Source organism: Nicotiana sylvestris, chromosome 3 (genome assembly GCF_000393655.2).
Source record: "Nicotiana sylvestris chromosome 3, ASM39365v2, whole genome shotgun sequence".
NCBI classification, from domain to species: Eukaryota; Viridiplantae; Streptophyta; class Magnoliopsida; order Solanales; family Solanaceae; genus Nicotiana; species Nicotiana sylvestris.
Window position 1 is genome coordinate 162,921,103 of NC_091059.1, and position 12,952 is coordinate 162,934,054.

General features: G+C 37.3%; 1 protein-coding gene across 2 annotated transcripts; it reads left to right on the forward strand.

Moving 5' to 3' along the window:
* The first annotated feature begins 349 nt into the window (after window positions 1–349).
* On the forward strand, window positions 350–12,771 carry LOC104237948 (uncharacterized). 2 transcript variants are annotated; one of them, XR_713782.2, is made up of 11 exons: window positions 350–905; window positions 1,647–2,403; window positions 3,347–3,956; window positions 4,877–5,048; window positions 6,252–6,612; window positions 7,432–7,542; window positions 7,828–8,188; window positions 9,966–10,191; window positions 10,808–11,029; window positions 11,672–12,321; window positions 12,486–12,771. XR_713782.2 is itself a non-coding variant. In XM_009792184.2 (10 exons), the coding sequence occupies exons 1-10, from the start codon at window positions 397–399 to the stop codon at window positions 11,823–11,825; spliced, it is 3,483 nt and encodes a 1,160-aa protein (XP_009790486.1). In that variant the 5' UTR covers window positions 350–396; the 3' UTR covers window positions 11,826–12,771. The 2 variants fall into 2 exon arrangements, 1 of the variants encoding a protein (XP_009790486.1); XM_009792184.2 differs by having other exon boundaries at window positions 11,672–12,771.
* Window positions 12,772–12,952: the final 181 nt, after the last annotated feature.

The window sequence follows — 12,952 nt, forward strand, 5'->3', positions numbered from 1 at the left end:
TTAATTAAATCACAACACGCTCTGGACGGGAATTGAAAGGGCTAGAAATGTAAATTGAAAATTTAAATTACGCTATTTAATATACCCAATTAGACAAAAAGAATAATTTTTTAAATGTCTACATTAATTATAGAATAATATTAACAATCTTATAGAAGAAATTTTATTTAAAATTAAAGAATAATTTGATAGATCTCCCGTTTTGGCACACTAATATCTCTTGTGGTTTATGCTAATTGCTAGTATATAGCTACCTATCTTATTTTGATTTTTTGTAACAATTATTTTAATCAATTTATTATTAATAGGTACATTTTCAGTAATATGACATTATGACTTGGAAAATACGCGGGGTTTATTAGTAGTTTATAGAAGAAGATTGAAACAGAGTCCGCCATGGAAGAAATCGAATCAAAAAGTTCATCGCTATTTCCCGTTTTCCCCCAATCTCAGATATGTGCACCGCCCAATCCCTCCACCTCACACGACGCCGTTCCTGAATGGCTTCGCAATTCCAGCTTCACAACCGACATCTCCGTTATAAACAACACCGTTTCAACGAACTACGGTAATATCCAGTTCCCCGAGAATCTAGAAGACGAAGAAGGAGAAGACATAGAAAAGGAAGAGGGAGCACGGTATGAGTTGCTGGACTCGTCCGCGTCGGAGCGGGGCCACTCGTCTACTTCTGATGATGATGAGAGAAAGAGTAAGAAGAAGAAAAAGAGGAGAAAGAAAAGGCAGCGATTGAGTGATGAGGGCCCACATTATGACTATGCACTTTCTTCTTCTAGAAAACGTGATGTTCGAACTTGGGCTTCTTCTTCAGCTACTGCTAATGATAAAGACTATTACTTTGACTCTCGTGGCGATCGAGACAATTTAGCTTTTGGTACTCTCTACAGGTGCGAATGCTGCTTTTCTATGCATTCTTTTAAGCTACGTAGAACAAGTAATCAGAAAGAGTCGTGACGCAACTTGCTTAATTTTTCTAATTTTACTGTACTTTGATTTGTTAGCTGTCAAGAGAATTTAAAACTACACATAATTGGAACTTATATGTGGATTTAGCAGTTATTGGTTCACTATGGGCAATGCAATCGTAAAACATAAAGTGAGATTTCTTCTCAACATCTACCACAGTGGGAGCAATTTGAAAATGTTAGAATGACGATTCAACCAGTTAACACAGTGGAATTGTCATCTGAAAAATCATTGCAGTGCAATTTTTTTTTTGTTAAACTATTCGTATTTGCAGCAAAGTCCATCAATCAATCAACTACGCCTCAAACACGGATCAGTTATGATTTCTTTTTTGTGTGTAGTAAAATAGAGTTAATGAGATTAGTGTCCATTTGTTATCATAGGGGCATGCACAATGATTTTATGAGTTACATATGGACATGGTGAACTCGTGCTTTCTTTTCTATTATGGTGAGGGTAAATAATGTATGAAGGAATAAACTGATTTTATGTAATTGATTTTTTGAGCTTTCGTAGAATCATACTTGATTTCATCATTGAGGAAAAGGATTTTTAATTTTGTTCTACACAAAAAGGTGCATTTGAAACACCTAATTTGTTTTAGGTCTTAGTTTGATTCACTTCACTTTACTAACTGTAGAATATTTTCTGCTGCACTGTAGAATGGATGTTGCTCGTTACAAGCTTCATAATTCGAGGAAAAACTCTGAGCTCAATTACTATAGGCTGAATGATAAGAGAACTTTTGAAAGAGAAAGTGATATTGATGCGCTGGACAATAAACTAAGGTCTGGAGGTCGCTATTGGTCTGCAACATACGCTGCAATTGAGCACCATAAGAACTTGAAACGTCTAAGATTTTTGGCTCCTCTCAAGCCCATGATGAGCATGCCAGCTGATTTCATTTCATTGCCAGATGAAGTTAAGTCAGATGAAGGAATCAGAGGAGATACTGTTTCAGGTAATGCAGTGGTTGAGGAATCTTGGGAGGATGAGGTCTTTCGCAAAACAAAGGAGTTCAACAAAATGACAAGGGAACGACCACATGACGCGCAAATTTGGTTGGCTTTTGCGCAGTTCCAAGATAAGGTAGCAAGTATGCAACCACAGAAAGGTGCCCGTTTGCAAACACTTGAAAAGAAGATCAGTATTCTGGAGAAGGCTACTGAGCTGAACCCTGACAGCGAAGACCTGCTTCTCTCTCTTATGAATGCTTATCAGAGCAGAGATAGCATTGATGACCTGATTAGTCGATGGGAGAAGATACTTCTCCAGAACTCAGGTAGTTACACATTGTGGAGAGAATTTTTGCGGGTTGTTCAGGGCGACTTTTCAAGGTTTAAGGTTTCTGAAATGAGAAAAATGTATGCAAATGCAATCCAAGCTTTATCTGGTGCATGGTCCAAGCAACATAGGCAGGTCCTCACCTTTGACACATTATGCTCTTTATTTATTTATTTATTTTTTTTTGGCATAAGATATTTATTAATTTGAGCATACAGACTTTCAGTTTTCTTGCTGTTCTGAAAATTTGATCTTTGTGTTGGGTGCTTGTGTGGCTTCTGATAAAGTCCTTATCATCTTATACAAGGTAAATGATAAAGATGATCGTGCCCTTCTGGGTCAAAACTGATGGTATCATTAACCGTCAAATAGATGAGAAACTGCATAGTAAAATCCTACTGCTTGCCGTAGATCCTTGAAAGTGCATTTGTCCTAAGAGCACCTTCTCTGGACTCTTGGGAGAGAGACTGTATCCAAGTGTTTATGAAGGATAAATCCTTGAAGTTGTTGGGGAAGGGTAGGGTGGGTAGTAGCTTCCAGCATGAACTTGGCGAGGACCAGATCAACAAATATTGGTGTGTGCATATCCTAGAATGTCCTTATTTGGTTGCTGAAGTAGGATAATAGTGAAAGATTTCCAAATAAGAAGTTGCTAAGTGAGGCCTTTGAATGGCTCAAGGGTCAAACTGTATGATCATTACTAAATTTATACATATTAGTGTCCATGTATATCCAGAATATTGGATTCATTCACAACTTAAAGATAAAAATTTACTGTAGGTGCAGCACTACCTTGTAAAAATGAAATTTTGCATGGATCTCATGAGCATTAAGTACTGTATGTTTCCACTGTGTTATATCTAGAAATTAATTGTAAAGCAATTTTGAAAACTTAGATCAAACTAATAGGAAGTAATCCTTTAAATAGTTCAGTATATTCTCTTTGATTTTATGTATGTGAAATCTTACAGGGTTAGCACATGCTGTGGTGCAAGAGTTTAGAGTTACTGACTACTAAATTCATCTTGATCTTTTCCGTCACTCCATTTGCTGATGGAGATGTATTTGTTGGATACAGGTTTCTGGAAGTGCTAATTCGCCTTCTATGGATCCCGCTATTGTAAGACTTGAACATGGTCTGGTTGATATATTTCTCAGTCTATGTCGGTTTGAGTGGCAGGCTGGGTACAGAGAGTTGGCTACTGCCATGTTCCAGGCGGAGATTGAATACAGCTTGTTCTGCCCTTCTTTACTTCTTAGTGAGCAAAGTAAGCAAAGACTATTTGAGCATTTTTGGAACAGTAATGGTGCTAGGGCTGGGGAAGATGGTGCACTCGGCTGGTCAAAGTGGCTGGAGAAAGAGGAAGAGCTGAGGCAAACTATGAGGGAGGAGCCTTCACATGATTCTGAAAAAGGTGGTTGGACTGGTTGGTCAGAACCGTTATCTAAAAGTAAAGAAAATAATGACGCTATAGAAAATATAACAGAGACAGATGGTGCTCTTGACGAATTAGCTGAAACAAAAGATGATGAGCAGACAGATGATACTGAAGCTTTGCTGAAAATGCTTGGGATTGATGCTGCTACTGAAGCTAATGGTGAGATTAAAGACACACGAACTTGGACTAGGTGGTCAGAAGAAGAGGTAGCAAGAGACTCAAGCGAGTGGATGCCAGTCCATGCTAAAAGTAATCCTCTTTATCCCATCCCTTTTCATTCCACTGATCTTTCCTTTCCTTATTAAGTTTAATTACACTTTTTTGGGAAGAAATATCAAGTGAAGGAATTGCTTGAAGAGAGGCCATCACTAACTAAATCAGGGAAAAAATATACAAATTAGGATATAGACTGAACAGAGGGATAACAAGGCTGGCATCCCCAAGAAAAAAAAAGGAAGGTTGATCTTTGTGCAAGGGAGAACTGTTCTCTGGAAGGTTCACTCGCTAGAGTGGAAAGCTGAAACATTCTCTGTACTAAATACTCTCTTTGTCACTTCATGGACCTTTTACTTTTCACTCCCAATAAAAGAACTGTTCACTTCTGAACACTTAGGGTCAATTTCTGTTTCAATGGCTTAGCTTCTCTATCTCTTTTCTTCAAAAAGCTTGGCAATTCTATCTCTTTTTACTGTCTCCAAAGGCTAAATGACAGTAGACATGCCAATAAAGCGGCAGTCCAAAATTATTTATCGTGTGACTGAGTCATGAACAATAGTAATTTTCTGGATAAAATTCAGTGTCATGCTCTCCACCCTGTACTTATAATAATAGCTCCCGTTTCATTTTCATTTTCGCTGTGTTGTTAGCAGCATTCACCTATCATGCTTAACTCCACCCAGTTATGTCTATCCATTGCCATGACTATGAATATCTATTATTTTGATTTTGGGGCTAATTTTATGCTTAAGAATGTTTTGCGTTTGCAAATGGAGTGTGATAATAGCTTGTTATTATTTTCCTTGTAAAGATTTTGAACTAACTGTTCTAAGTGTCAGTGTACTGCCTGTAGTTTCCAAGCGATGAGTTGCTTCCTGCCTCCTTTTTCTCTTCTTCTCTTTGCATCTGTTATCTGGTAGACAATTAATTTCTTGCGTATTTTTGTGAAACAGCTGGGAGTTCTCATAGCGAGGATCCTGCTGCTGCTCCAGATGAGGAACAGCTTTTGAGAGTAATAGCATATGAAGACGTGAGTGACTACCTGTTCTCGATAAGTTCTGAAGAAGCACGTTTTTCCATGGTATCGCAGTTCATTGATTTTTATGGCGGGAGGATGGCTCAATGGTTCGTCTTCTTAACTTGAATATTAGATTGATTTCACTAGTGCTCACATTGATTTTACTAGATAATAGAGTTAAACATGTCATATTGCTCCAATAAATGAAACGCAGAGGTCCATGTCACGCATTAGAGTTTCATGCTTGAGGATCTTATTACTGTGTGAATGTATCTGGATAGAAAAGGGTGGTCTTTTTCTAGCATACTTGGGAAGGATCTCATATGCTAAAGTTATGAACTTTTTAACTCTGAGAACTGAGAACCAAGTCATCCTGTCACATTTACAAGTAGGGGTTGGATAATGCTATCTAGGTTCAGCTTGGTTCCTGTAGAAAGCGCCTGAGCTTGCTATTACTTGGTGAGCCTAAAGCCCTAAAGTTTCGGCACTTTTGCTCAACTAGCTAGGATCATCCTTTTTATGTCCTGATACTTTTTTCCACCTTGAATGATATTAAATTGTTAAATTATTTGTGTTGACTGTTCTACATATTCGCATCTAGCATTGGCTAGTTAGTGCTTTGCCTAAGAATATAAAGAACGTTGTTTTGGTTAAAACCCTGAATCTGCCCTGCTTTTCCTTGACACTTTAGAAGGGAAAGGGTCAATATGTTAAAATTATATGCAGAAAAAGGATTTTGGATATTTCTTTGAATTTTTTTGGCTTAATTCAATTAGTTTCTCTCTCTCTCTCTCTCTTTGCAAGTCTCTGGATATAATCGACTTCCATTTAGAGGTTAAGGGAACCTAGATGGAGAACTGCAAACTTTTTAATCTACAAATTCTAATAATCGTTTCCAAAATGCTGTCTGCAATATGAAATCAAAGATTCAAGAGAAGATCTAGGAGAAGGATCGACAAAAAACTTGCTGCATTTAAAAGATGTTTCCTTGTGACATTCAATTAGGTCTTCTTTTTCTTGGTTGCTGAGGAGTGGGTTGTTTTTTTTCTTTTGATAAGTAAATATTTACAAGTTGCTGAGAGTGAGTTGTGATTCAGAGATTATTACTTGTGTTTTAGTTTCTCAATCATGTCAAAATATATGGTTTGATATGTTGGTTCTCTGTGTTACTATGGTTCTTCCTCTTTGACAATCGACACTGTTAACTGAGATCAGAAGCCACTCGGAGGTGCTTGGTAAACTATATAAGGAATGGAAACAAGAGTAATATACTTAGCTGTATGTAAGTTACTTCCTTTTAATGCTTGCAGGACTTGTACAAACAGTTCAAGTTGGGCTGAAAAAAGCCTTAGTTTGGAGGCAATGCCAGACTCTCTCTTTGATGAACTAAGAAGAGTGCACGATGTTTTAACCAAAAAAGGAAGGAACCAAATTGATACAAGTTTGGAGCAAGTTTTTAGTAGCTCCGATGATATCTCTATGAGGACTAGCATGATGGAATTTGTTCGAAATGCTACATTGCTTTGTTGCACTGTATTTCCCCAAAATCACATTTTGGAAGAAGCTGTTCTTATTGCGGAGGAGCTATCAAATACAGCGATGAATACTTCTAGTTGTTCAGTAACACCATGTCGAACTTTAGCAAAAAGCCTTTTGAAGAGTAACCGTCAGGTACATCTTTTATTCATCTTGTTGGTCAAGTATTCTACGTGTGTGGTATATTCACATTGTTTTCTAAAATAGTAGAGTACATGTCTTTAATCTTTCATATTGCACGCCACCTTTTTATAAAATAATTGCTTGCAAATAAATATAGAGGTAAATTTGAACAAAGAGGTAAATTTGAACAATCAAGAAATGGTAACTCGCTCCTGGTTATGTAATTTCATGATATCTTTGTGTAAGAACATCAATGCACGAATAGTGGTCTCATTGGTGACAATAGGTTATTGAGGTTTTGCAAGTCCTCATCAGAATGGTGCTTGTTTGTTTTACTGAGATGTCAGCTTTTCTCTTTCTCGCTCGTTTTCTTTCTTTAAAGCTTGACAGTAAATAAGGTGCACCTTTTATGCTCTTCTGTCAATTCCTTTGAACTTTATTGAATATGTTGGAGATTGATCAGGATCTCATGTGATTACAGCTGCTGCATAATTTGTTGATCAAAACTCAACTTTGTAGTTTACCTCATTGCTCTATTAGGTGCTTAGAGACAGTAGCAGTGTGATAGGTGTTAGAGACTTGATATTGATTTGTATCCTCGAAAATGATTGGTGTACACTTCACTTGGGCCCTGCCCTTCCCCATGATTGTCATTTTGGTTCATTTACTTTTCGTTCGTCCCTGTTCATCACGATTTTTTTTTATTAAGTTTGCGTCACAAATGGATTTGTGCTGTAAACTTTGTGTGCTTCTGATGCCTCCATTGGGTTTATGCTTCTGATGGCTCAACTTGAAAGTCACTTGTTTGTCTTTACTTTTTTTTCCTCACAGGATGTATTGCTTTGTGGAGTTTATGCACGAAGAGAAGCAGTATTTGGAAATACTGACCATGCTAGAAAGATTTTCGACATGGCATTGTCTTCAATGGATGGAATTCCACAGGTACATTCTATTTCCTGTTTAACATGATGTTCGCGTGCTGTATCCCTTCATTGGAGAGCAGTACCGCTTCAACAGGCCCTGTGATTTATAAGAGGCCTCTTCTATTCTCTAGATAGTGCCTAAATCACCATTTCCTTCACCATGAAATAAGGTTTTCCAGCCAATATTTTCTCCAGCAATCTCAGTCAATTACTGGTCTTATTTCTTGTTGGTTAATTTTTCTTCGCTACCTATAAATTTTTTTGTCATTTGATGTTGTAGTGTTACTTTTTATTGAATAAGTAGGATTTTCAGACGAATGCATCTCTCCTATATCTCTGGTACGCTGAAGTGGAGCTCGGAAACGGTACTCGTGGAGGCTCTGTATCAGCGGAATCATCTTTACGTGCTATGCATATTTTATCTTGCTTGGGAAGCGGTATGAAATACAGTCCATATAAATGTAAACCATCAAGCCTGCAACAGCTGAAAGCACGCCAAGGATTCAAAGAACAAGTGAATATGCTATGTTCATCATGGACACGCGGTTTAATTGATGATCAATCAGTTACTCTCATATGTTCAGCTGCTTTATTTGAAGAGATAACAATTGGATGGACTGAAGGTGTTCAAATTTTGGAGCAAGCATTCACGATGGTGCTTCCTGGTAATCAGTTTTTCGCTGCCTCTCATTTTCTCCCTTTTAAACATGGAATTTCATGTCCTTTGGGTCTATTGTAGCTAGCTGCGCCTGTTTGCATGCTCTCATTGAGTTTGATTTTTCCAAGCTTTGTTCGTTATACATTTGTTTCTGGCTCTTTAAAGCTATTGCACAATTTCATTTTTTCTAGCACAAATGGTCTTACCTAAAGAATATCGTGATGCTAAGGATAAACGTAAACTGCGTTAAGGGTAAACGACATTCTTGCTGATGCTATATCTCCATGCTCCATTTTATTTTACTATATTGCTTTCCGTTTCCTTTCTTTCATGAGGAGTATTAATTGGTGAACAATTGATGTGCCTTTATCATGTCATATCACATATTATTGTTATTATTATATACATACCGTTGTAATTGGTATTTTAATGAGAAAGAGAGTTAATGAACTAGACAGCAAATATGGGGCAGAGGACTTGTCCCTAACTTAGAAAACATTTCATTATGTTGAAGCAAAGCCTTTTAATCCCGTCGGAGATTAATCAAGGGGGATATGGATATCATAGTTAGACCTTCACGGCATTCCAATCTCTTGATTTCTTATTGTTTTTCCTGTTGAATGTTATGAATTTTATGTGAAAATATGTCTATATAATTGTTTAAACTGGATGCTCGTTTTCTTTTGTCCTTTTTTTTTGGGGGTGGTGGGGGGTGGGGGAGGGAGGGGGAGTATTGATTGTCGGAAATTCATCTTACTATTCCATGAGAATTTTGATTTCTCTTTTGGATAATGTTTTTCCTAATCAATGCAACTAGTAACATTTTCATCTAATGTAACTTGCTGATATGTGTTTCTGAAAAAGAAGCTGAAACCAATGAAAAGATAAATTTTGATTTTGTTAATATGCTATTTGAATCAATGGGGTTATTTTCTTTTCAGACCGTGATCACGGAATTTATATATTAATTAGACATCTGAATACTGGTGTAATATGCGTCTGGAATCAAACTAATTCTCTCGTTGGGTTTTGCTTTATAAGAGTGTTTGAAGGTGTAGAGATTGATTTTGTACATTTGAGGAGTAGCCTCTTATCTCTTTTTTCTTTTTGGTGTACCGATTAGGTTCCTTTATGTATAGAAGATTGGGTGTTGTTTGGAGAAAGCCATATCTTTGTGTAGGTTTCTACATTTTGGTATACTTCTTGTATACAAGCATCATTAACAAAAACGTATTACTTTATCAAAAAGAGGTCTTCAGTATAGCTGCTAGTTGGATACAAGTCCACTATTCGGTGTTCAGAGTTAGTTTCAATAGAGTAGGACTATATTCAATGCGATGAAATTCTACTAATACTTACGTTCAATTCAGGTGTAGAAAATATACTTTATATGTTGTAGACGTCCATGTAAGTAGAGTTTAGATAGTTGATGAGAGGGGAGGCATATCTGTATTGTTCCTGCATTTATTTGTAAATATTGCTAGACCTAAAAGTTGTGTTGACAGTACGTGTAAATCCTCCAAGCTACGTTAAGATTAAGTTATCCTTGTTGGGCATACCTTTCTCTAGTTATAACTTATTCTGTAGTTTGGAATCCTCACCTCGACGCCCTCACGGCCAAGAATTAAAAGAGAGAAACAGGAGTATGTTATTATTTTTTTTTTTTAAGAAGTTGTGTTACTAATTGATAATCTATGTGCTTTATCATTGTCTTGAATCTCACACATCTCTTCCGGATGGAATATTTCATCTTACTGATGGTTACTGCAATGACCTTGCTGTAGAAAGGAGGCGGAACAGTAGTCATCTGGAGCATTTGTTCAACTTTTACATGAGGATGCTTTGCAGACATCATCAAGAAATGAAGCTGTCAAAATTTTGGGAATCTATGGTGAAAGGACTGAATATATATCCATGCAGTCCAAATGTTTACAATGCTTTAGTTGAAATTGGCCATCTCTATGTGTCACCCAATAAGCTGCGGTGGATCTTTGACGAAAATTTCCAAAAGTATGGCCCTCTTAACTTTTCCCCCAATTCTATGTCAGTAGTCAGTCAATGTTAGTTCTCTTATTTTTTGTACGACTTCTCAAGCAGCTAAGTTTGCGAATCTTTACTTTCAAATGCATGTTTATACATGCGTTTTTCTATCTGAGTGCTTCTTAAAAGTATTTAATCTGACTTTCAAATGCATGTTTATACGTGCATTTTTCTATCTGAGTACTTCTTAAAAGATCTTTCTCTAAGGGCTCTGTTTGTGGCAGGCTTTTGGAATGAAAAGCTGTGTCAAGCATGTATTATAGAAGGTCTCCAACGTCAAGAGTTCCGCCTCTTTCATGTCGGAGAGCCTTATAATGGACAATTAGATCTAATTTCCGTCCTCCTTAAATCAGTAAATTCAAAAATGAAAATAAAACACGAACAAGAAAAGTTAGGATGACGCCTTTTTTGACGGTATTATAATCTTTCTTGGTTTGTATTTGAAATCTATCCTTTTGAAAGAAGATGCAGAAAGCATACATACCTAAACTTGTAGCTGTTTAAAGCTGTGTTTATATTGTTTTGCATCTACTGGATTCAAAGATTTATTCTCACTCTTTCTTGTGTCCCTTGCTTAAACTTCCAGGAAACCATCGCTTGTTGCTTGGCTCTTTGCATTATCATTCGACATGAGCAAAGGTGGTACAGAGCATAGAATACGCAGACTTTTTGAGAGAGCATTGGAGAATGAGAAGCTACGTAACTCAGTTTTAATCTGGCGCTCGTATATTGCCTATGAAAGTGATATAGCATGCAACCCTTCTGCAGCTAGAAGAGCTTTTTTTCGGGCCATCCATGCTTGCCCGTGGTGAGTATATTATTCATGATATGCTGTAACAGTGAAATGATTCAGGATAAAAAGGAATTTCATACTTTAAGAGGCCAAGAAGGAAAGAACTCGACATAATATTATTAAAACAAACAAAAAAAGAAAAAGACTAAGAGGAAATTGTTACTAGAGTCGGGTTCACGGGGAGAGGAAGGGAAATCAAACTCTTTATTTCTAGTCATTCCCCTCTTCCAACTGTTGGACAATATCCATGTACTTTGTATTAGAGCCTCCCATTTCACTTCAGCAGTTAAATGCCCTTGAGGGAGTGAGCCTCTGTTTACTCGTATCTTGTAGCTTTGGTGCAACTTCTATCGAGTCATGGATTTATTGTATAACTTTTTGTTTCCCATGGATGGCCTACCATTTTTGTCCCTCTAGCACTATGGTGTCAATTCCTACATTTCCCAAGTTGTCTCCTTGCTTACCATAACACACATGTCGCTCAGTTGTAGGGTTTTCTTACTCTCTTATTTTAATATTTCTTTAGCATTGACCTAACCTTAAAACTGTAGTTTGCAACGCTGAAAGATTGCAGTGTATTCATTTTAACACCAATCAGGTAATTTTTATTGCTGTGCTTTGTAATAACCTCATTACTGTTGCTCTACATTTTCACAGGTCAAAGAGGCTCTGGCTTGATGGTTTCATCAAGTTAGCTTCTGTGCTTACAGCAAAAGAGTTGTCGGATCTCCAGGAAGTAATGCGGGATAAAGAACTCAATTTGAGGACTGATATTTATGAAATACTATTGCAAGATGATGATGAATCTTAAGTCGTGAAAATCAAGATTTCGCCAGTTTGGGATGGGTTACATGCCTGTTATATGACGTGTCACATTCTGTTACATGGCTGTTGTCAGGGCTTAACTATGAAGCACCTGCCCTTGGTTGGCTTCGTACAAGGGCGTGAGTGATGCCTTTGCGCTTAGTATATGCTGTTACTGTCATGTTGTGAGTAGAAAGAAAGATTTTTCTTTCCAATGATGATAACAGAAACTGTAGATATTGTATATGTATTACTTGTGTGATTAGTTGTATGACAGCCTGGTGATGCCTTTTCTGTAATCATTCATCATAACGTGATTAAATCAGCAGCTAGTAGTGATACATTGGTAACTTGGTAAGTGGATGGTTGATGTTACAGCTACCCTCTGATGATATGCTTCAATCTTCTACCAACAATAGAAGAATTAGCAAAAAGAAAAGAAAGTGTCTTGCGAAGGATTACGGGAAACGCATGTCCTTCTCTTGACCCTGAGCATTTCTCTGGTATACATATTTCTGTTATGTTTCATTCTGTAGCTTCCATGGCTATAATTCCAGTTTGTGAAGGAAGAGATGACTTAGTTTGCATTGTTGAAACGCAGTTGTCTTTTCTTCCCCTTTTGATAGTGGTCTTAACTGTTTGAATAAACTCCCTTGTTTTTCCGCAGAGATGACTGATGGCTTCTAAATGCACTACCCAAGGGCCTCTAATGTGGTTAGTTAGGCAGATAATTACACCTATGCTATGCAGTGAGCAGCACTTCCAACGATGGGTTAAAAAAGACTCCTAAGCCAGCTTTTGTTCCTCTAGGGAGCCGCGTCTCCTCGACGGTTTCAAGCAAATTTTGGTTGCTGGAAACGCACTACGGCTTTTTTCTCTTCAGATTTTTGTAATAAGTCACAATTGCAGCATATTTACATTTATCATTATTTGAGACTCTGATTTCTTGTTTCTTTCAGTTCTTCAACATTACTTGTAGGTAGATAACCTCTACGATAGATAAGTATACACTGGGACAGCCAATGTCACATGTTCTTGCATTCAAGTCATTCCATTCCCTAATCTTGCAGACTTGCACCCTCTTGGAGAGGCTGAAAGTTAGCTTTAGTTCCTATCTGAAACCACACAAATGTT